The sequence below is a fragment of the Argopecten irradians genome, chromosome 2 (assembly GCF_041381155.1).
Source record: "Argopecten irradians isolate NY chromosome 2, Ai_NY, whole genome shotgun sequence".
Lineage (NCBI taxonomy): Eukaryota > Metazoa > Mollusca > Bivalvia > Pectinida > Pectinidae > Argopecten > Argopecten irradians.
Window position 1 is genome coordinate 71,136,428 of NC_091135.1, and position 22,855 is coordinate 71,159,282.

The window sequence follows — 22,855 nt, forward strand, 5'->3', positions numbered from 1 at the left end:
AAAGATAAGCTGAATCTCAATAGAGAAACGAAGACATTAGAAATGTTTTCAGGAAAGCAGCTGTAGAAAATTAAAGTGTGAAGCGTTTATATATGGCGACGGATAAATAGAGGATTTTCCTTGTTTCTTAATGAATACCAGTTATATTTCATGGAGGTGGAAACTTGGATATTTTTAACGAGTGTGGAGTGAAGTATATCTCTTTTATATTCACCGTTAAACCTTATATTTCAATGGGAAAAAAATGCAATTAATAGAGGATAGTCCTTGTTTCTTGATGACCTAAAACAACGCTAGGAAATCTAAGTTTTCTTCGGGAAAATCATTTACTAAAATTTTGAATAATGCCCCTTGGAATAAAAATTGTCCATGTAAGCATAAGAAAACCGTTTTAATGAACGTGTTTTTAAATAGGCTTACCAAGAAACGTTTTGTGAAATGCAGTGGTTTTCGGTGGTTGTGACTATGGAAAAAGTGTAAGACGCTTTATAGTGGAGAAATTTGTCTCATTACCATAGTTTGTTAAATATCAACATATTGATTACATCCTTTTTTTATTTCAATGTAATTATATATGAAGGCTTGCAGATGCTTTATGCACTTTTAGAAAAAAAAAATTCTCTTTATATATCATTCTACATTCGGTAGATATATATGAAGCTTTGTAGCATCAATGTTATTTTCTGTTATACTTACATCCTTTACAAACCGATATAACTTATACATGTAGTAATGCTGACTAAGTAACCGAGAATGGACTTACGATTTTAATAGCATCGCTCATTTCTGAAGATATTTGATACAGCAGTTGACCTTATTTTTGATATAATATATATCAGTTCTTCTACCAAAGAGAAAACAATACTATTTGTGATTATTTTGACATTTTTTTATTTACCTGCAGTATTACATCATGTAATTACATATAGACTTTTTACCAATTTTTGATTGGTAAAATATTTTTATGTACAATAATACACTAACAAATTTCTTAGAGTCAACTCATGACACTTACATAAAATATACAATGTACACTTTTTTTCTCGAGCAATAGTCCTTCAAAACCAATCTAAAACTGAATCATTTATATCAAAACTAAATTGTGACGCATTGAAATAAATGACCATTTTCATGAGTAATTTGTCCAATAATTAACAATATGATAAATACTTAGTTTTAAAAAACAGTATACCAATTTTTGTTTTCACTTGGTTGTGCACTAACTCCAAATGATGCTGTAGTCCTTTTATTGTCTTTAACATCATAAACGTCAGACTGTTTCACAATCAACTTTCATGCACACTTTTTCATACACGCATGATCATGATGATTCAAAGTAAACAATGCAGTATGACGATCACATGATCACATTGTTTAAAACAATAATGAGTCTGATAGTTTACATCTGCATTCACATTAAGGCTCGTTGTCGTAGATTGCAGTAAAGTTTAGGTGGTGGCATCGTGTCCACGTCGTTGGCAGACAGCAAAGTCCGCGGCAGATTGGTGGAATAATTGAAATCCATGAAATCTCTACTGTAATGTTCATTTATGCATGTTTTCCAAGTTTGTTTTTAATCATTCAGCACATATCTTTAATATCAAACTACTTGTCACAATTTCATGTCCTTCGGATTTAGGTGATATCTGACATTTCAGCTTCACCAGTTCAATATCAAAATGGTGTTGTCGGTTTGGTGATCAAACTGATGAATCCAGTAATTTAGCACATTTCTCAAACTATAGTACATTTTTGAGGTTTTCTTAGCGATACACAAGCTAAACAGCTATCCAGTGACCTCCTCAGAAATGTGCTGTCAGTCTGTCTGTCTCTTACCTCCTCAGAAGTGTGCTGTCAGTCTGTCTGTCTCTTACCTCCTCAGAAGTGTGCTGTCAGTCTGTCTGTCTCTATCCTCCTCAGAAGTGTGCTGTCAGTCTGTCTGTCTCTATCCTCCTCAGAAGTGTGCTGTCAGTCTGTCTGTCTCTATCCTCCTCAGAAGTGTGCTGTCAGTCTGCCTGTCTCTTACCTTCTCAGAAGTGTGCTGTCAGTCTGTCTGTCTCTATCCTCCTCAGAAGTGTGCTGTCAGTCTGCCTGTCTCTATCCTCCTCAGAAGTGTGCTGTCAGTCTGTCTGTCTCTATCCTCCTCAGAAGTGTGCTGTCAGTCTGTCTGTCTCTATCCTCCTCAGAAATGTGCTGTCAGTCTGTCTGTCTCTATCCTCCTCAGAAGTGTGCTGTCAGTCTGTCTGTCTCTATCCTCCTCAGAAGTGTGCTGTCAGTCTGTCTGTCTCTATCCTCCTCAGAAGTGTGCTGTCAGTCTGTCTGTCTCTATCAAGTCCTCTATGATCTACAAAATAAAAAACCTTTTATCTTGACACAATTTAACAACACAAATAATCAGCTGTTGCCGCTGAATGGATTACTAAGGGTACATTAAAAATTACAAGTGGTATAATTATTCAGCCATCAGGGAAACCATTTGTTATGTATATAATTATGTACTTTGAAGTGTTTTAGTATCTGAACAGTAACTGATATCTAATTGTGTATATATGTCTACCATTAGTTAACACAAAAATACATATAAAATGAGTTGTTTTGCTTTTAATGCATGCCCCAAGTTTTTTGGGATATTATCAATTATTTTTAATATTTTTATATTGAGTAAAATACAAGAGGCCCAGAGGGCCTGTATCGCTCACCTGGTTTTTGTTTTTGTTTTTTGTAATTATCACAAAGACTCTTACAATTAGAAAAATTAGTAAAATTGACTCCAAAATTTGTTTAATTTTGAAACACAACCATATAATGATGCTATAGATACCATACAAATATGCTATCCAATACAAAGGTTCAGAGAGGAAGTAATTTATATGAAAATAGTAGCCTAATTTACCTTTTTTGCCCCATGTCTTAGGCCCCAGGGCCTTTGTACTTTGTACAATTTTAAATCTCCATCCTATAAGGATGCTACCATTGCATTATGAGTGCTTTCCTATGCTTAGTTGCAGAGAAGAAGTCGTTTAAATGGAAATAGCCAAATTAATCCCTTTTGACCCCGCCCCTCAGCCCACCGGGGGGGTTGGAGGGTTGTGGTGTGGGGGTGGGGAGTAAGTCCTATCATTTGTACAATTTTGAATCCTCATCCTATAAGGATGCTGCTACCATTGCATTATGAGCGTAATCCCATGTTTAGTTGCAGAGAAAAAGTTGTTTATATGGAAATGGCCAAATTGACCCCTTTTGACCCCACCCCTCAGGCCCCGGGGGATCAGCCCCATCATTTGCACAATTTTGAATTTCCACTTTTTAAGGATGCTACCATTGCATTATGAGCGTAATCCCATGTTTAGTTGCAGAGAAGAAGTTGTTTATACGGAAATAGTCATATTGAACACTTTTGACCCCGCTTCTCAGGCCCCCGGGAGGTCAGCCCTATCATTTGCACAATTTTGAATCCTCACCCTATAAGGATGCTACCATTGCATTATGGGTGCTATATTTATATATCCCATGCTTGGTTGCAGAGAAGAAGTCATTTATATGGAAATAGCCAAATTGACCCCTTTTGACCTCGCCCCTCAGGCCCCTACGGCGTCAGCCCCATCATTTGTACAATTTTGAATCCCCACCCTATAACGATGCTACCATTGCATTATGAGTGCTATCCCATGCTTAGTTTCAGAGAAGAAGTCATTTATATGGAAAAGCCAAATTGACCCCTTTTGACCCCGCTTCTCAGGCACCCGGAGGGTCAGCCCCATCATTTGTACAATTTTGAATCCCCACCCTATAAGGATGCTATCATTGCATTTTGGGTGCTATCCCATGCTTAGTTTCAGAGAAGAAGTCGTTTAAATGAAAATAGCCAAATTGACCCCTTTTGGCCCCGCTCCTCAGGCCCCTGAGGGGTCAGCCCCATCATTTGTACAATTTTCAGTTAGTAGCCCATAAGGATGCTACCAGTCAAATTTTGTTGAAATCCGACCAGCGGTTATGGAGAAGAAGTCAATTGTTGACGGACGGACGGACGACGCCAAGGTATAGCATAAGCTTACCTTCGTCCTTCGGACCAGGTGAGCTAAAAAGCTGAAACTTCTTAATGGTTGTAACTTAAGAAGAATCCTGGAATTAACATAATATTGCTTATGATCACTCATTAGTTGCTTTGAACTTTTCCTGATTCTGAGTTAATTTACCTGATATGTAGATGTTCCATTCCTGATTCTTACTATAAGTTAATTTACCTGATATGTGGATGTTCCATTCCTGATTCTTACTATAAGTTAATTTACCTGATCAGCGGATGTTCCAATCCTGAATTTCACTATAAGTTTAATTACCTGATCAGCGGATGTTCCAATACTGATTTTTACTATAAGTTAATTTACCTGATCAGCGGATGTTCCAATCCTTTGTATTATCCTGATTTATCTATAAGTTTAATTACCTGATCAGCGGACGTTCCAATCCTGAATTTTACTATAAGTTTAATTACCTGATCAGCGGATGTTCCAATCCTGAATTTCACTATAAGTTTTATTACCTGATCAGCGGATGTTCCAATACTGAATTTCACTATAAGTTTAATTACCTGATCAGCGGATGTTCCAATACTGATTTCACTATAAGTTTAATTACCTGATCAGCGGATGTTCCAATACTGAATTTCACTATAAGTTTAATTACCTGATCAGCGGATGTTCCAATCACATAGTAATTACCTGATCAGCGGAGTTCAATCCTGAATTTCCTATAAGTTTAATTACCTGATCAGCGGATGTTCCAATCCTGAATTTCACTATAAGTTTAATTACCTGATCAGCGGATGTTCCAATCCTGAATTTCACTATAAGTTTAATTACCTGATCAGCGGATGTTCCAATCCTGAATCTCACTATAAGTTTAATTACCTGATCAGCGGATGTTCCAATCCTGAATCTCACTATAAGTTTAATTACCTGATCAGCGGATGTTCCAATCCTGAATTTCACTATAAGTTTAATTACCTGATCAGCGGATGTTCCAATCCTGAATTTCACTATAAGTTTAATTACCTGATCAGCGGATGTTCCAATCCTGAATTTCACTATAAGTTTAATTACCTGATCAGCGGATGTTCCAATCCTGAATTTCACTATAAGTTTAATTACCTGATCAGCGGATGTTCCAATCTGAATCTCACTATAAGTTTAATTACCTGATCAGCGGATGTTCCAATCCTGAATCTCACTATAAGTTTAATTACCTGATCAGCGGATGTTCCAATCCTGAATCTCACTATAAGTTTAATTACCTGATCAGCGAATGTTCCAATCCTGAATTTCACTATAAGTTTAATTACCTGATCAGCGGATGTTCCAAAACTGAATTTCACTATAAGTTTAATTACCTGATCAGCGGATGTTCCAATCCTGAATCTCACTATAAGTTTAATTACCTGATCAGCGGATGTTCCAATCCTGAATCTCACTATAAGTTTAATTACCTGATCAGCGGATGTTCCAATCCTGAATTTCACTATAAGTTTAATTACCTGATCAGCGGATGTTCCAATCCTGAATTTTACTATAAGTTTAATTACCTGATCAGCGGATGTTCCAATCTTGAATTTCACTATAAGTTTAATTACCTGATCAGCGGATGTTCCAATCCTGAATTTCACTATAAGTTTAATTACCTGATCAGCGGATGTTCCAATCCTGAATTTCACTATAAGTTTAATTACCTGATCAGCGGATGTTCCAATCCTGAATCTCACTATAAGTTTAATTACCTGATCAGCGGATGTTCCAATCCTGAATTTCACTATAAGTTTAATTACCTGATCAGCGGATGTTCCAATCCTGAATTTCACTATAAGTTTAATTACCTGATCAGCGGATGTTCCAATCCTGAATTTCACTATAAGTTTAATTACCTGATCAGCGGATGTTCCAATCCTGAATCTCGCTATAAGTTTAATTACCTGATCAGCGGATGTTCCAATCCTGAATTTCACTATAAGTTTAATTACCTGATCACGTCACTGAATTTCACTATAAGTTTAATTACCTGATCAGCGGATGTTCCAATCCTGAATTTCACTATAAGTTTAATTACCTGATCAGCGGATGTTCCAATCCTGAATTTCACTATAAGTTTAATTACCTGATCAGCGGATGTTCCAATCCTGAATTTCACTATAAGTTTAATTACCTGATCAGCGGATGTTCCGATTCTTTTGGCGATTTCTGTTTTTTCCATCACACTAAGGTTAGGGTATTTCCACAATAATTCACCGTCCAGGATATTTTTCTGTAGATTCCTAAGCTCAGGACAAGACTGTTTTAGGGTTCTGTAGAAAAGGAATATTTCAATAACCTGATTTGCAGGAAACATTTCAATTTAATTTCTGTCATTATTATTTTGTTGGGTATGTTCATCAGGTTAAATTCTATAATATAAACTCTAGAAGGTTTTAATGTAATATTTTTATATATCTTATATCTGTATGTGTTTTATGAACAGGCCATGGCCAGGTTTAGGGGAAAAGCCAGAGTACCCGGAGATAACCTTCTGACCAGTGACAAGTGCCTGGTAACTGCTCCACATGGGTATGAATGGCTATTAGTAGAATGTTTGAGGAGGTGGTTGGTGTTTACACTGAGGGCTTATTGGATGATCACAGTATGATACAGGTACTGTCTCACCTGTATGCCCTTGGATTAAGGCCGGCCAGGTGAGGAAGCTGTGTGGTAAGGGCATTCTGTAACATGAACAGACGTCGATACACCTTCTCAGACACAGGGAGCAGGTAGCCCATACCACCATCCAAAGTGGCTGGAAAAGAAAGGATATTACAAACACAGGAATTCAATTTCACACAAATTTTCTGTAAATCATGCCAATGGGACAATGATATGTATAAATCAAAGGTTAAAGGTCATCAGTCTGGTAAATAGTGTAGATAATAGGACAAGCATTGATGTAGGTTAAAATGTCTGTCACAATGACCTTCTTTTTTACACGAATCATATTTTCATCTATGTTTACATGAAATGATCTAGAGTTTAAGAGCCCGGACAAGGTTTCCGTTATAGACAGGCTACTGTGTTCTACTCTTGGTACAAGACATACAGCCTATGTATTGATGGTGAGCCTGTGACACAAGCCAAAAGATCGATAGACAATAATTAATATGTTACACTCTGTAAGTGGTTCAGCAAATCAGAAATTGTTTCCACTGTTGCTGATTGTTTGACCCTTGTTCTGGTTGTGCTCAGTTTTACTATAGTTTGTAGAGTGAATACAAAGATCTGCTGTACTTACCAAAGTAGGTAATATTCCTTTTCTCAACAGCTCCTGTCATCCTTCGATCAGTTCCTGGTTCTCGGAGACGACACCGAACACGGAACATGGTGTTGATGTGAGATCCAACATTGAATTCTGCTTTACGTACTAACCTATGGCCTCCATGACTTTCCCGGGCTATTAGACAAGACAAGACACTATCTTAGTACTTTTGATACAGTAAACTCAGAAATTATTCAATAGCCTTAGTTCTTTATAGTATAAAGCATTATACTGACAGGCAAAATGAAGCAATATTATATGATTATAGTATACATGTATAACAAATGGTGAAAAGCATTATACTGGCATGTATATATAATTATATATTCCAGGTTACAACAGTCAGTGACACAATCACACGTGTATTCTTAACTTAAAGGTAAATTTAACAAACTTGAAACCTCTCATTTAAATTTCAAAATTGCATTTTCTAATTTCTAAAATCAAGACAGTTTATACAATGAAATGTTGATTAATTCTGCACAATTACAACATTTTTATTACTTGAATCGAATTGTATTAAACCTTGAGATTTTACCTTCAGGCTGATATGTATAAACTATGATATTCTTCAGACTATCTGTCACTGAAAATAAAAACAATAAACTTTTCAATCTATAGGCTTTATGAATATACAACTCATTTTTTCGCACTGTCTTTGAAGTGCTAATTCATGTACAGTGCTAAATTTTCCAATATTGAATCACCTAATTCATGTACAGTGCTAAATTTCCCAATATTGAATCTCACCAAATTGTACTATTTCATATCCATGCTAATAAATCATAATTCATATTTTATTACATTTACACTACAATTTGACTGCACTAAGTCTAATTACAGTATGATTACCGTAAAGACACCAGAATATCAAGGTAATTATATACTTTCATAAATCATTCTAAAGCCAGTTTAGTTACAGATAACAATTACATACCCACAAAAGAGAGTAAATTGTTGTCGATGAGGAACTGAGAAGCATAAGTTTCAGCTTGCTTCACATCCTGTAACAAAAATGGATACCGTAATAAGTACTTAAAATCATTGAACACTAAAACAAGACAAACAAAAAACTCAGGCTCAGATACCATAACTAGCAGTCAAATCAATGTGAGAACGATAGAAATCTGAGTATACCTATATTAAGTACATAGAATCATTGAGAACTAGACAAAAACTCAGGCTCAGATACCATAACTAGCAGTCAAATCAATGTGAGAAAGAGTATACTTACCCTGCTGACCAGCGAGAGCACCTTGAAGTCCTCCTGATAGCGATAGATGTTGACGTTCTTGAGAAGGTCGGACGCCATGATGAGGTTTTTAACAGTAACAAGGTTATGGATGTAAATATAGGAGTCAATGAAGGCCACTCCCTCCAAATCATCATTTTTAAACTGCCAGATGTAGAGCTGAGGATAAAATATAGTTTGTAGCTAGCATTCTGTATTAAACATTCCAACACACACATACAAAGACTGAGAAAGTTTGAGTACATAGATATAAACCATCAGACCTATGTCCAGTAGCTGACCATATAAAACATCAGACCTATTTCAGTAGCTAACCACATATAGAGGAGTAGTGGTAAAATGGTATATACTTTAACCACTATATCACTTAACTTCAGAACTGAACAGCTACCAGGTATTATACAGTAACTATAGAACTAAGGCTCCTATTGGTTAAAATGACTTACCTTTTGGCCAATAGCAGTGACCAATAGGCCACAGATATGGGCAAGGGCTGTGATTGGTCCTTTCTGTTCTTTTGCATACACAACCTTAACAATGAATAGACAGAGGAAAATATTTTCAATTTTAGATTTCAAAGAATTTTGTCTAAAGGAAAAACCTCCAGAAAAACATTTAAACGAAATCCCAATACATTTATCACCGTCATTGCAAAAATCTATTTCTCTCATTTATTTCACAGTTAAAAAGGAATACAAACTTAACTTTTGTTGACTTTGAGAAATCAGAGTTTAGAATAACAATACAGATGTAATACACACCATTTCCTTCCTGTAATTAGTGTGAACTGATGCTGACAATACTGGCCCAGTACAGTCTGCTTACCTTGATTTTATTTTTTGTGAGAGGCTGTCCTGGCTCTGGTACAACTTCAATGATGTCATAGATCAATATCTATAACCAAACAAAGCTCTTGTTACAGCAAATAACCAATCATATATCTTGTTACAGAAAAGAACCAATCAAATAACTTGTTATAACAGACAATCAAATCCTACCATTAGCAGTTAGAACTGACGACCAAATAGCTATCCCTTCACAGGATGAAATACTAGAAATGCATTTTTTTATTACAGAGAATCTCTTGCCAAGGAAAACAGCGATCTACGCCACAGTCATTTAGATTTCTGATTTGATAGAGAGCTGGAAGAGACTGACCCTGCCTCTACACTGGACCTCCTCCCCATAACAAACTGTGGTCCCAATCACACCATAGGATTTGTACCCCGTCAAAGTTCCTTCTGACTTCAGGGAGACACACTTCATTATTGTGGCATGCTCCCATTGGTCCAATTCAATCCTTCAAAAAAGATTAAAACAAGCATTTCATTTCTTTTTTCTCTTTTTTTGTTTGTTAATTCCACAGTCATATGTAATCCTGAACTTTACCTTAGATCTACCTTAGATCAAAACTGCAAAGCCTTAGACATCCAAAGGTAAGAACTACACAAGCTCTGAACAAGCTCACATGAGCATTAAGTTGTGTATGCCTTGCACACTACTTATTATTAGGTACTACTTCTCAGGCCCTGTAGACTACTTACTTTGTGTTAGGAACGACTTCCCAGGATGTTGGGCTGTATAGCTGTACAACAAACCGCTTCATGTTGGGGTACACAAATCTCTCATCTACAATTGTAAACATAATTCAGTAATTTTTATGAACAGCTCATAATGTGTTTTATTTTATGGAGAAAGGCATCTTTGGCATTTGGAACCTCCCTTGTTTCCTTTACATGGTTATGTAAGACGTCTTCCAGGTTAAAAAAAATATTCTACAAAATAATTCCTTCATGGGAAGCCCTAAAAGAGCCATACATGGACAAGGCTGGGCAGGACAGGATAGGACAGAACGGGGCAGGACGGGATAGGACAGAACGGGGCAGGACGGGATAGGACAGAACGGGACAGGGTGGGAAAGGGCAGGTCGGGATAGGACAGGGAAGGGTGGGATAGGACACAACAGGGTAGGGCAGGATAAAACAGAATGCGGTAGGGCGGGATAGGACAGGACAGGACAGGGCAGGACAGAACGGGGCAGGGCGGGATAGGTCAGGTCGGGATAGGACAGAAAGGGGCAGGGCGGGATAGGGCAGGTCGGGATAGGGCAGGTCCGGATAGGACAGAATGGGGCAGGACAGGATAGGACAGAATGGGGCAGGACGAGATAAGATAGAACAGGGCAGGATGGGATAGGACAGGACAGGGTAGGAAGGACAGGGCGGGATAGGACAGAATTGGGCAGGACGGGAGAGGACAGAACAGGGCAGGGCAGGATAGGACAGGACAGGGAGGGCTAGGACAAAGCAGATGTGGTTACCCACTATATTATGTATATATATATCACCACATTTAACGGCGGAGCGTAACAGAATAAGGCAGGGCAAGATAGGCCAGAACGGGGCAGGACAGGATAGGACTGAATGGGGAGGGCGAGATAGGACAGAACAGGGCAGGGCAGGATACAACAGAATTGGGCAGGACGGGATAAGACGGAATAGGGCAGGGCAGGATAGGACAGGACAGGGTAGGATAGGACAGGACAGGGCAGAGCAGGATGCGACAAAATTGGGCAGGATGGAATAGGACAGAACGGGGCAGGGTGGGATAGGACGGAATGGGGCAGGGCAGCATAAGACAGAATGGGATAGGACAGAATGGGGCAAGACGGGATAAGACAGAACAGGGCAGGGCAGGATAGGACAGAATGAGGCAGGACAGGATAGGACAGAACAGGGCAGGGCAGGATAGGACAGAATGAGGCAGGACAGGATAAGACAGAACAGGGCAGGGCGGGATAGGACAGAACAGGACAGAATGGGATAGTACAGAATGGGGCAGGGCTGGACAGCACAAAATGGGGCATGATGGAGCAAAATGGAATAGGACAGAATTGGGCAGGGTGCAGAACTGGGCAGGGCGAGATAGGACAGAATGGGGCAGGGTGGGATAGGACAGAATGGGGCAGGGCGGGATAGGACAGGGCAGGGAGGGATAGGACAGAGCAGAAGTGATTACCCACTATACAGTCAAAACCTGCAATAGCGGGCACCTCTATATAGTGGACACCTGTCCATAAAGGACAGTACTAGGATTCCCTATATAAATGTCATTATATAGCGGACACCTCCTCAATGAGGACAGCGGACACTAAACTGAATCCGTAAGTCCGTAAAATTTCCATATAACGGATACAAATAAATTTTCCGAACGTCAGTACTTTCATTCGAAAAAAAGATAAGCTTTCAGTAGAAGTTAGACTACATAAGTATGCAGTATAGTGGACACAAAAAGACATTGTTTTTTAATGAAAATCACTGTATAAATTGAATGTGTATAGCGGACACTTAAATTTAACCTGAAGACAGTAAATATTCTATAAAACAAACAGCGAACATCTTATTTTGAACCTGTGAATTGGTAAAACAACAAAGTAAGCCATATTGGCAATCTTCTTCTGCGTTAGTCAATTAGAGTTATTTCCCTTAAGTCATCTTTCGTTACACTCTTGGGTTTGCATTATATCTGTGTTGGAATACACCATCGGGACTTATTGGGTGTGAACCATTGTTTGTATAGCGACTTTGTCAGATTTCAGATTTTATTTCACTCTCAGACATACAAGTATGTAACAGGAGGTCACTATACATAATATAAACATACAAGAATATTGGGCCCATAGCGCAACAGTGCATTACAATATGTATTAGTGATGTGCATGCTCAATCAATAGTTTTTCAAATTTTTTCAAAAACTTACATATATTTGTCAGAACAGTAATGTTACATATAGTAAACAGGCCTTTCATTTTGATAACACTATGGTTTTGATAATAGTAACTTGGTATATACATTTCTCGTAAACGTTTCACCATTTCACTACTGCATTGAAACAAATAATGATATTCGTTTCCAATATCAGTAAAACATAGATTACAAGTTCTATTTACTTTAGGGGTCCCAGTCCATCTTCCAGTTTCTATAGGTAAGTGCATGTTCGAGGTTCTGAATTTTATGATGATTTGTCTATCTATTGGCTTTAGTTTCACAAGATACTTTTCAAATTCAAAATTACTTTTTAAAAATAGAATAAGTACGACCTCTTGCTGAATTCTCTATATCATAAACCATTTTTGTACAAATTGATCTTGTAATCTTTGTTTTACGATAGATTTTAAATATTCTCTATTATATGTACATACATTCTGGAAGTCCCATATATAATTAAAACCAGTTTCTTCAAAAATATTTTTAACACTATGCATCCATTTGAATTCCATGATATTATTTGTTTGCAAGTTTAACATCAACTTATATATATTACTTGAAAGATTATCAGTAGTAATCAATTTGTGCCAGAACATAATAATTCTGTTTTTAACCTCTACATAGTGAGGGAATCTCCCTAATTCATTATATTCCATGTAATTACACGTATTTTTTGTGATGTTAGCCAGTTCATGACTACATGTGTTTACATTTGTTTTGTCTGAAATAACAGAGATTCAAGATAGCTTTACTCGGCTCATTAACAATGTGTATAGAACATTTACATGTACGGACCAATGAGTGGCGAAAAGATGGAATCTTCCAAGATATTCTCAACCCCAAATGGAAATTTCTGAACGAGCCCAAACATCAATTTTCTCATTTTGTGCCACTTTTTATTTGGGATTTTACAAATACAGACAATATTGTGGATTGTTCAAAACCTCAAAAATTACCAAAAGTTTTAAGAGACTGTGAAGAGAGACTGTATAGAAACTGTGATAATGTGCAATTGAGTGTATTAATTGTTAAATACGAAAGAGTTGTTTTATTTATCTGAAGATGTTGATAAATTGTTGTCCAGATACATGTAGATCTATAGGTACATTGTATATACAATTTATTAAATAATTGTTTCAGATTCATTTTTTCTGATTTCATTGAAATGAAAAATATAAATATACTGTACATATTCCTTTAAATAATAATTATGTTACTATTCATTTATTCCAAAATGAACCAAATGAAAAGAAAATGTGACAAATACATGTATTTGTGTATACGTATGGAAAGATTGCTTAGGTTGAACCGCTCAAGGGACATAACTCGTCAAAACACTGACCTCTATATAAAGGACACCTCTCTATAAAGGACACTTTAGCCTTGTCCCCTGGGTGTCCTTTATAAACAGGTTTGACTGTATATATATATCACCACATTTAATGGCGGAGCGTAACAGAAATCCTCAGATCTGTGAGATACTGACCTTTCTCCACAACATCAAACTCTCTCTCCTCTGATGGCTTTGGCAGGAAGTTACAGAGTTCTGGTACGCTGTGTACAACTGAGTAAATCTGAAACCGCACAAAGAGAATCTGGTAACAGAAATAGAACAAACAGAATCTTGGTCACAACACAAAACCAAAATATAAAGGTACCAATTGAGAACTGAACTGAAGACCTCCGGTATTGTCAAATCCAATGTAGATACATTCAAATTTACTCAAAGGACTAAATGCTATACTCAAAGTACCTTGCTCTCGGGGTGGTATGCTATGAAATGTGGTGTGCATCGTAGCGGTACTTTCCTGACGGGCCAAGGTGCATCGTACGTCAGATGTGTAGGTAGAACACTTATTCTCAATTCTCCCTGTAAATTACAACAGCTAAATCGGTATCAACAAACTCATTGTTTCTCAAATTGTCATGGATACCTCTTAAATTTTTACATCAGGCTATTTTTTATGTTTGATAAAAAAAGAACAAATTCTTTTAAAATTAATGACTAAATAAAAACATAATACATTACCTAAACAAATATGTACAAGAGATCCTAGAGGGATCTTGGCGCCCACCAAAGAATAATCTGTCTGACAATGAAAAGAGTGATCTTTTCTCTGCTTTTCAAACTTTTACTACATATTACTACATATGAAATTTGAGAAAAATCCTTTCAGAGATATATAACAGTAACAAAATCCAAAATGACTTCCTGTCAGCCATCTTATTAATGATCTATCCGAAAATGCAATATGCAAAACAAAGGTCCTAGGTGAACCTGCACATGAAATTTGAGACAGATCGCTTCAGTACTTTTATAGAAATAGCGGTAACAAACTTTAATTATCAAAATTCAAGATGGTGGCCTGTCGGCAATCTTATTGACCAATCAGTCCCAAAATGTAATAAACACAACTAGGGCCCTAGGGGAACCTGCACATGAAATTTGAGACAGATCCTTTCATTACTTTCTGAGATCAAAGTGCCAAGGCCACTCATAGTTGCTGTGAATGAAGGACTCAAACAAACGAATAAAGAAATTAGTTTTTCATTTAAATATTGAATTTAGTATACTAAGTGTGCAGTGTTGAATTTCGGAGTTTAACAAAATATATTGACGGTATACCATATTTATCTTATGATATTTTTAAGTTTTTTAAAAGCAATTAGTTGAATAACTCATTTCCCTGAAATAACTGATATAAATTTTATATTTGAATTATTTCTGAAATAACGATTTAAACACCAATGAAACCGTTCAAAATCTGAGTATCATTTTTTACAATTATTTATTAATTACTATGTAACAGAGCCCATGATTTTACTATCAATTTAATCACTGCCTCTGCCAGGGATCAAACTCGGGACCTCTGAATTACTAGTCAGATGCTCAACCAATCCAGCTTAACCAGGGTTACAACTTAATTATCAATTTCATCAATGTCCAAATAAATAAACATACACAATCCAAAATCCACCGAAAGTCTACCGCAGAGGAAGACAGCAAAGAAGGCGTTGTTCATGATTTTTGGGAGACCACTGATCTCGGAGTGATACAAATATCATAGAGTCCCAACTGAACACTTAAAACACTCCATCAATGGTGTATATGTATGTACAAATTCAATGTCTGTGATTTTGAATATTAAGGTTATATTTTTCATACCATTAAGTAACACGTGAAATGAACAAAACAACTTTTTAATTTCATCGCGGAGTGCACGTGGTTTCATTGTTTTGATGTGTATAGGCTCGCAGAGCGTACCTAAGAATGCTGTTTCAAAGCATCAAAAAAGCAGGTAACAGACTTCAATTGTCAAAATCCAAGATGATGGCCTGTCGACCATCCTGTTGACCAATCGGTATGCACAACTAGGGCCCTAGGGGAACCTACATGTGAAATTTGAGACAGATCCTTTCATGACTTTCTGAGAAATTGTGGTAACAAACTTCAATTGTCAAAATCAAAGATGGCTGCCTGGAGGCCATCTTGTTGACCCATTGGTCCCAAAATGCAATATGCACAACTAGGGCCCTTGAGAACATACATATGAAATTTGAGAAAGGACCCATCATCATATGGTGGGCTACAAATATCAGATTTATAAATGTAAAAGAAAACCATGAGAAAGTTTCAACAAAATAATTCTTTAAAGATTTGGAACTAATATTTACCAAACCATTGAAGTACAGAAAACCCTTTGGACAATTAACATTGTGGAAAGGAGAAAAACAGGTGACTTTTCCATCAATTCCCATCGGATGGATCCGAAGACACCCCCTGGTTGTCATAAATATCCAATGTGGATAGGCTCCGCAGATAAACACCTGAAATAAGGAAATGACATGTTTCATATTTAAGCAAGAAGTGATGGATTCTACAAGGAGCTATAAAGTATAGGCAAAAATACCTATATCCAGTTAGTATTAAAGTATGACAGATCATGGCTGAACAATTCTTGACGTCATTTTATGGTCTAGATTAAATCAGTTAACTTTCCCTTACCCCATTGTAGCCTGCCACATCACTGAAGTAATGTAGCATGGTAGTGTCCATGGTCCACATTAAATCACTTAACATTCACTTACCCCATTGTAGCCTGCCAGATCACTTAACTTTCCCTTACCCCATTGTAGCCTGCCACATCACTGAAGTAATGTAGCATGGTAGTGTTCATGGTCCACATTAAATCACTTAACTTTCCCTTACCCCATTGTAGCCTGCCAGATCACTGAAGTAATGTAGCATGGTAGTGTTCATGGTCCACATTAAATCACTTAACTTTCCCTTACCCCATTGTAGCCTGCCAGATCACTGAAGTAATGTAGCATGGTAGTGTTCATGGTCCACATTAATCACTTAACATTCCCTTACCCCATGTAGCCTGCCAGATCACTGAAGTAATGTAGCATGGTAGTGTCCATGGTCTACATTAAATCCTTACCCCTATTGTAGCCTGCCAGATCACTGAAGTAATGTAGCATGGTAGTGTTCATGGTCCACATTAAATCACTTAACTTTCCCTTACCCCATTGTAGCCTGCCAGATCACTGAAGTAATGTAGCATGGTAGTGTTCATGGTCTACATTAAATCACTTAACTTTCCCTTACCCCATTGTAGCCTGCCAGATCACTGAAGTAATGTAGTATGGTAGTGTTCATGGTCCACATTAAATCACTTAACTTTCCCTTACCCCATTGTAGCCTGCCAGATCACTGAAGTAATGTAGCATAGTAGTGTCCATGGTCTACATTAAATCACTTAACTTTCCCTTACCCCATTGTAGCCTGCCAGATCACTGAAGTAATGTAGCATGGTAGTGTTCATGGTCCACATTAAATCACTTAACTTTCCCTTACCCCATTGTAGCCTGCCAGATCACTGAAGTAATGTAGCATGGTAGTGTTCATGGTCCACATTAAATCACTTAACTTTCCCTTACCCCACTGTAGCCTGCCAGATCACTGAAGTAATGTAGCATGGTAGTGTTCATGGTCCACATTAAATCACTTAACTTTCCCTTACCCCATTGTAGCCTGCCAGATCACTGAAGTAATGTAGCATGGTAGTGTTCATGGTCCACATTAAATCACTTAACTTTCCCTTACCCCATTGTAGCCTGCCAGATCACTGAAGTAATGTAGCATGGTAGTGTTCATGGTCCACATTAAATCACTTAACTTTCCCTTACCCCATTGTAGCCTGCCAGATCACTGAAGTAATGTAGCATGGTAGTGTTCATGGTCCACATTAAATCACTTAACTTTCCCTTACCCCATTGTAGCCTGCCAGATCACTGAAGTAATGTAGCATGGTAGTGTTCATGGTCCACATTAAATCACTTAACTTTCCCTTACCCCATTGTAGCCTGCCAGATCACTGAAGTAATGTAGCATGGTAGTGTTCATGGTCCACATTAAATCACTTAACTTTCCCTTACCCCATTGTAGCCTGCCAGATCACTGAAGTAATGTAGCATGGTAGTGTTCATGGTCCACATTAAATCACTTAACTTTCCCTTACCCCATGTAGCCTGCCAGATCACTGAAGTAATGTAGCATGGTAGTGTTCATGGTCCACATTAAATCACTTAACTTTCCCTTACCCCATTGTAGCCTGCCAGATCACTGAAGTAATGTAGCATGGTAGTGTTCATGGTCTACATTAAATCACTTAACTTTTCCCTTACCCCATGTAGCCTGCCAGATCACTGAAGTAATGTAGCATTGATGGTAGTGTTCATGGTCCACATTAAATCACTTAACTTTCCCTTACCCCATTGTAGCCTGCCAGATCACTGAAGTAATGTAGCATGGTAGTGTCCATGGTCTACATTAAATCACTTAACTTTCCCTTACCCCATTGTAGCCTGCCAGATCACTGAAGTAATGTAGCATGGTAGTGTTCATGGTCCACATTAAATCACTTAACTTTCCCTTACCCCATTGTAGCCTGCCAGATCACTGAAGTAATGTAGCATGGTAGTGTTCATGGTCCACATTAAATCACTTAACTTTCCCTTACCCCATTGTAGCCTGCCAGATCACTGAAGTAATGTAGCATGGTAGTGTCCATGGTCTACATTAAATCACTTAACTTTCCCTTACCCCATTGTAGCCTGCCAGATCACTGAAGTAATGTAGTATGGTAGTGTCCATGGTCCACATTAAATCACTTAACTTTCCCTTACCCCATTGTAGCCTGCCAGATCACTGAAGTAATGTAGCATGGTAGTGTCCATGGTCCACATTAAATCACTTAACTTTCCCTTACCCCATTGTAGCCTGCAAGATCACTGAAGTAATGTAGCATGGTAGTGTTCATGGTCCACATTAAATCACTTAACTTTCCCTTACCCCATTGTAGCCTGCCAGATCACTGAAGTAATGTAGCATGGTAGTGTTCATGGTCCACATTAAATCACTTAACTTTCCCTTACCCCATTGTAGCCTGCCAGATCACTGAAGTAATGTAGCATGGTAGTGTTCATGGTCCACATTAAATCACTTAACTTTCCCTTACCCCATTGTAGCCTGCCAGATCACTGAAGTAATGTAGCATGGTAGTGTTCATGGTCCACATTAAATCACTTAACTTTCCCTTACCCCATTGTAGCCTGCCAGATCACTGAAGTAATGTAGCATGGTAGTGTCCATGGTCCACATTAAATCACTTAACTTTCCCTTACCCCATTGTAGCCTGCCAGATCACTGAAGTAATGTAGCATGGTAGTGTCCATGGTCCACATTAAATCACTTAACTTTCCCTTACCCCATTGTAGCCTGCCAGATCACTGAAGTAATGTAGCATGGTAGTGTTCATGGTCCACATTAAATCACTTAACTTTCCCTTACCCCATTGTAGCCTGCCAGATCACTGAAGTAATGTAGCATGGTAGTGTTCATGGTCCACATTAAATCACTTAACATTCCCTTACCCCATTGTAGCCTGCCAGATCACTGAAGTAATGTAGCATGGTAGTGTTCATGGTCCACATTAAATCACTTAACTTTCCCTTACCCCATTGTAGCCTGCCAGATCACTGAAGTAATGTAGCATGGTAGTGTTCATGGTCCACATTAAATCACTTAACTTTCCCTTACCCCATTGTAGCCTGCCAGATCACTGAAGTAATGTAGCATGGTAGTGTTCATGGTCCACATTAAATCACTTAACTTTCCCTTACCCCATTGTAGCCTGCCAGATCACTGAAGTAATGTAGCATGGTAGTGTTCATGGTCCACATTAAATCACTTAACTTTCCCTTACCCCATTGTAGCCTGCCAGATCACTGAAGTAATGTAGCATGGTAGTGTTCATGGTCTACATTAAATCACTTAACTTTCCCTTACCCCATTGTAGCCTGCCAGATCACTGAAGTAATGTAGCATGGTAGTGTCATGGTCCACATTAAATCACTTAACATTCCCTTACCCCATTGTAGCCTGCCAGATCACTGAAGTAATGTAGCATGGTAGTGTCCATGGTCTACATTAAATCACTTAACTTTCCCTTACCCCATTGTAGCCTGCCAGATCACTGAAGTAATGTAGCATGGTAGTGTTCATGGTCCACATTAAATCACTTAACTTTCCCTTACCCCATTGTAGCCTGCCAGATCACTGAAGTAATGTAGCATGGTAGTGTCCATGGTCCACATTAAATCACTTAACTTTCCCTTACCCCATTGTAGCCTGCCAGATCACTGAAGTAATGTAGCATGGTAGTGTTCATGGTCCACATTAAATCACTTAACTTTCCCTTACCCCATTGTAGCCTGCCAGATCACTGAAGTAATGTAGCATGGTAGTGTTCATGGTCCACATTAAATCACTTAACTTTCCCTTACCCCATTGTAGCCTGCCAGATCACTGAAGTAATGTAGCATGGTAGTGTTCATGGTCTACATTAAATCACTTAACTTTCCCTTACCCCATTGTAGCCTGCCAGATCACTGAAGTAATGTAGCATGGTAGTTTCATGGTAGGTCTACATTAAATCACTTAACTTTCCCTTACCCCATTGTAGCCTGCCAGATCACTGAAGTAATGTAGCATGGTAGTGTTCATGGTCCACATTAAATCACTTAACTTTCCCTTACCCCATTGTAGCCTGCCAGATCACTGAAGTAATGTAGCATGGTAGTGTCCATGGTCCACATTAAATCACTTAACTTTCCCTTACCCCATTGTAGCCTGCCAGATCACTGAAGTAATGTAGCATGGTAGTGTTCAGTCAATAATCACATGGTCTGCAATCACAGTAAATCACATTAGTTCATGTCACATTAATCTTTCCCTTACCCCATTGTAGCCTGCCAGATCACTGAAGTAATGTAGCATGGTAGTGTTCATGGTCTACATTAAATCACTTAACTTTCCCTTACCCCATTGTAGCCTGCCAGATCACTGAAGTAATGTAGCATGGTAGTGTTCATGGTCCACATTAAATCACTTAACTTTCCCTTACCCCATTGTAGCCTGCCAGATCACTGAAGTAATGTAGCATGGTAGTGTTCATGGTCCACATTAAATCACTTAACTTTCCCTTACCCCATTGTAGCCTGCCAGATCACTGAAGTAATGTAGCATGGTAGTGTTCATGGTCCACATTAAATCACTTAACTTTCCCTTACCCCATTGTAGCCTGCCAGATCACTGAAGTAATGTAGCATGGTAGTGTCTGTAGTTTGTTGAGCTTCCTCTCCATGGTAGTGTCTGTAGTTTGTTGAGCTTCCTCTCCGTCGTCAGGATCTGTCTTTCGTTTGTACTTTCCTGTCCGTCGCTCACGGAGGATGACATTGTGCTGTACTTTTTTAAAACGTAACTTGAGATGGCTCTCCACCGGTGTTTGATGGAAAGGAAAAGCCTCGTAGATGTAGAATTCATCATCAACTCTAGCCTGGATATAAATACCATTGAGGATTCAGAAGATCATAGTAAATAACTTGTCTAGAAAGACACAATGACAAACCTAGTCATATTCCAATGAACAGAATCTATCTATCTCATTTTCTATTCATCTACTCATTTTTTGGGATTACAAATCTTAATAAAAGCAACAAGTAAACATTAATGTATTCATCAGAGAAAAGAAAACGTTAAAAATATTGATAACAGAAATAAAAAGAACAGAAACTAACATATCAACTTATGATAGTATATGTAAATCTTTATTCCAGAACGTATCAATGACTTATGATAGTATATGTGATTTTTTATACCAGAACTTATCAATGACTTATGATAGTATATGTAAATAATTATACCAGAACTTAGAGGAGATTAGGTTTGAACTTACAAACAGAAACGATCGAGAGTTGCGATATCCGAGGCCAACCATCAACAGTTCCTTAATGTTTGGCATATCTCCGACAATTTTCTCCTGGCGCTCACTTCCACTGGTACTGAAAATGTAACAACTTTTATATGGTATATTGTATACAAGAGGAAACATCACGTTAAACAGGCTTTAATTACCAACAAAAGATTACTGGATTACAAAGCAGGTGCTCTAGTTATTAAGTAAGTATATCTAGTCCGCACATATGGCCATTGACCAGTACCTACCTGACTTTATCTAATCCACACATATGGCCCACTGACCAATACCTACATGACTTTATCTAATCCACACACATATGGCCCATTGACCAATACCTACCTGACTTTATCTAATCCACACATATGGCCCATTGACCAATACCTACCTGACTTTATCTAATCCACACATATGGCCCATTGACCAATACCTACCTGACTTTATCTAATCCACACACATATGGCCCATTGACCAATACCTACATGACTTTATCTTATCCACACATATGGCCAATGACCAGTACCTACCTGACTTTATCTAATCCACACATATGGCCCATTGACCAATACCTACATGACTTTATCTAATCCACACATATGGCCCATTGACCAATACCTACCTGACTTTATCTAATCCACACATATGGCCCATTGACCAATATCTACCTGACTTTTTATAATTCACACATATGGCCCATTGACCAATACCTACCTGACTTTATCTAATCCACACATATATGGCCCATTGACCAATACCTACCTGACTTTATCTAATCCACACATATGGCCCATTGACCAATACCTACCTGACTTTATCTAATCCACACATATGGCCCATTGACCAATACCTACCTGACTTTATCTAATCCACACATATGGCCCATTGACCAATACCTACCTGACTTTATCTTATCCACACATATGGCCAATGACCAGTACCTACCTAACTTATATAATTCACACATATGGCCCATTGACCAATACCTACCTGAATTTATCTAATCCACACATATGGCCCATTGACCAATACCTACCTGACTGTATCTAATCAACACATATATGGCCCATTGACCAATACCATCCTGACTTATCTTATCCACACATATGGCCCATTGACCAATACCTACCTGATTTTATCTAATCCACACATATGGCCCATTGACCAATACCTACCTGACTTTA

The 22,855-nt window shown here is 38.1% G+C and overlaps 1 protein-coding gene across 1 annotated transcript in view; it reads right to left on the reverse strand.

Moving 5' to 3' along the window:
- Nucleotides 1-873: 873 nt before the first annotated feature.
- The window catches only part of LOC138312926 (cleavage and polyadenylation specificity factor subunit 1-like), an 85,151-nt gene continuing 63,169 nt past the window's right edge, over nucleotides 874-22,855 (reverse strand). Inside the window, 17 exon segments of the mRNA XM_069253637.1 lie at nucleotides 874-2,344; nucleotides 6,196-6,334; nucleotides 6,690-6,819; nucleotides 7,309-7,467; nucleotides 7,871-7,918; nucleotides 8,270-8,336; nucleotides 8,567-8,743; nucleotides 9,031-9,114; nucleotides 9,410-9,478; nucleotides 9,743-9,884; nucleotides 10,129-10,213; nucleotides 13,838-13,925; nucleotides 14,105-14,221; nucleotides 16,027-16,179; nucleotides 20,657-20,710; nucleotides 21,087-21,254; nucleotides 21,654-21,759. Coding sequence (XP_069109738.1) covers nucleotides 2,297-2,344; nucleotides 6,196-6,334; nucleotides 6,690-6,819; nucleotides 7,309-7,467; nucleotides 7,871-7,918; nucleotides 8,270-8,336; nucleotides 8,567-8,743; nucleotides 9,031-9,114; nucleotides 9,410-9,478; nucleotides 9,743-9,884; nucleotides 10,129-10,213; nucleotides 13,838-13,925; nucleotides 14,105-14,221; nucleotides 16,027-16,179; nucleotides 20,657-20,710; nucleotides 21,087-21,254; nucleotides 21,654-21,759 — 1,834 coding nt within the window. The 3' untranslated portion in view covers nucleotides 874-2,296.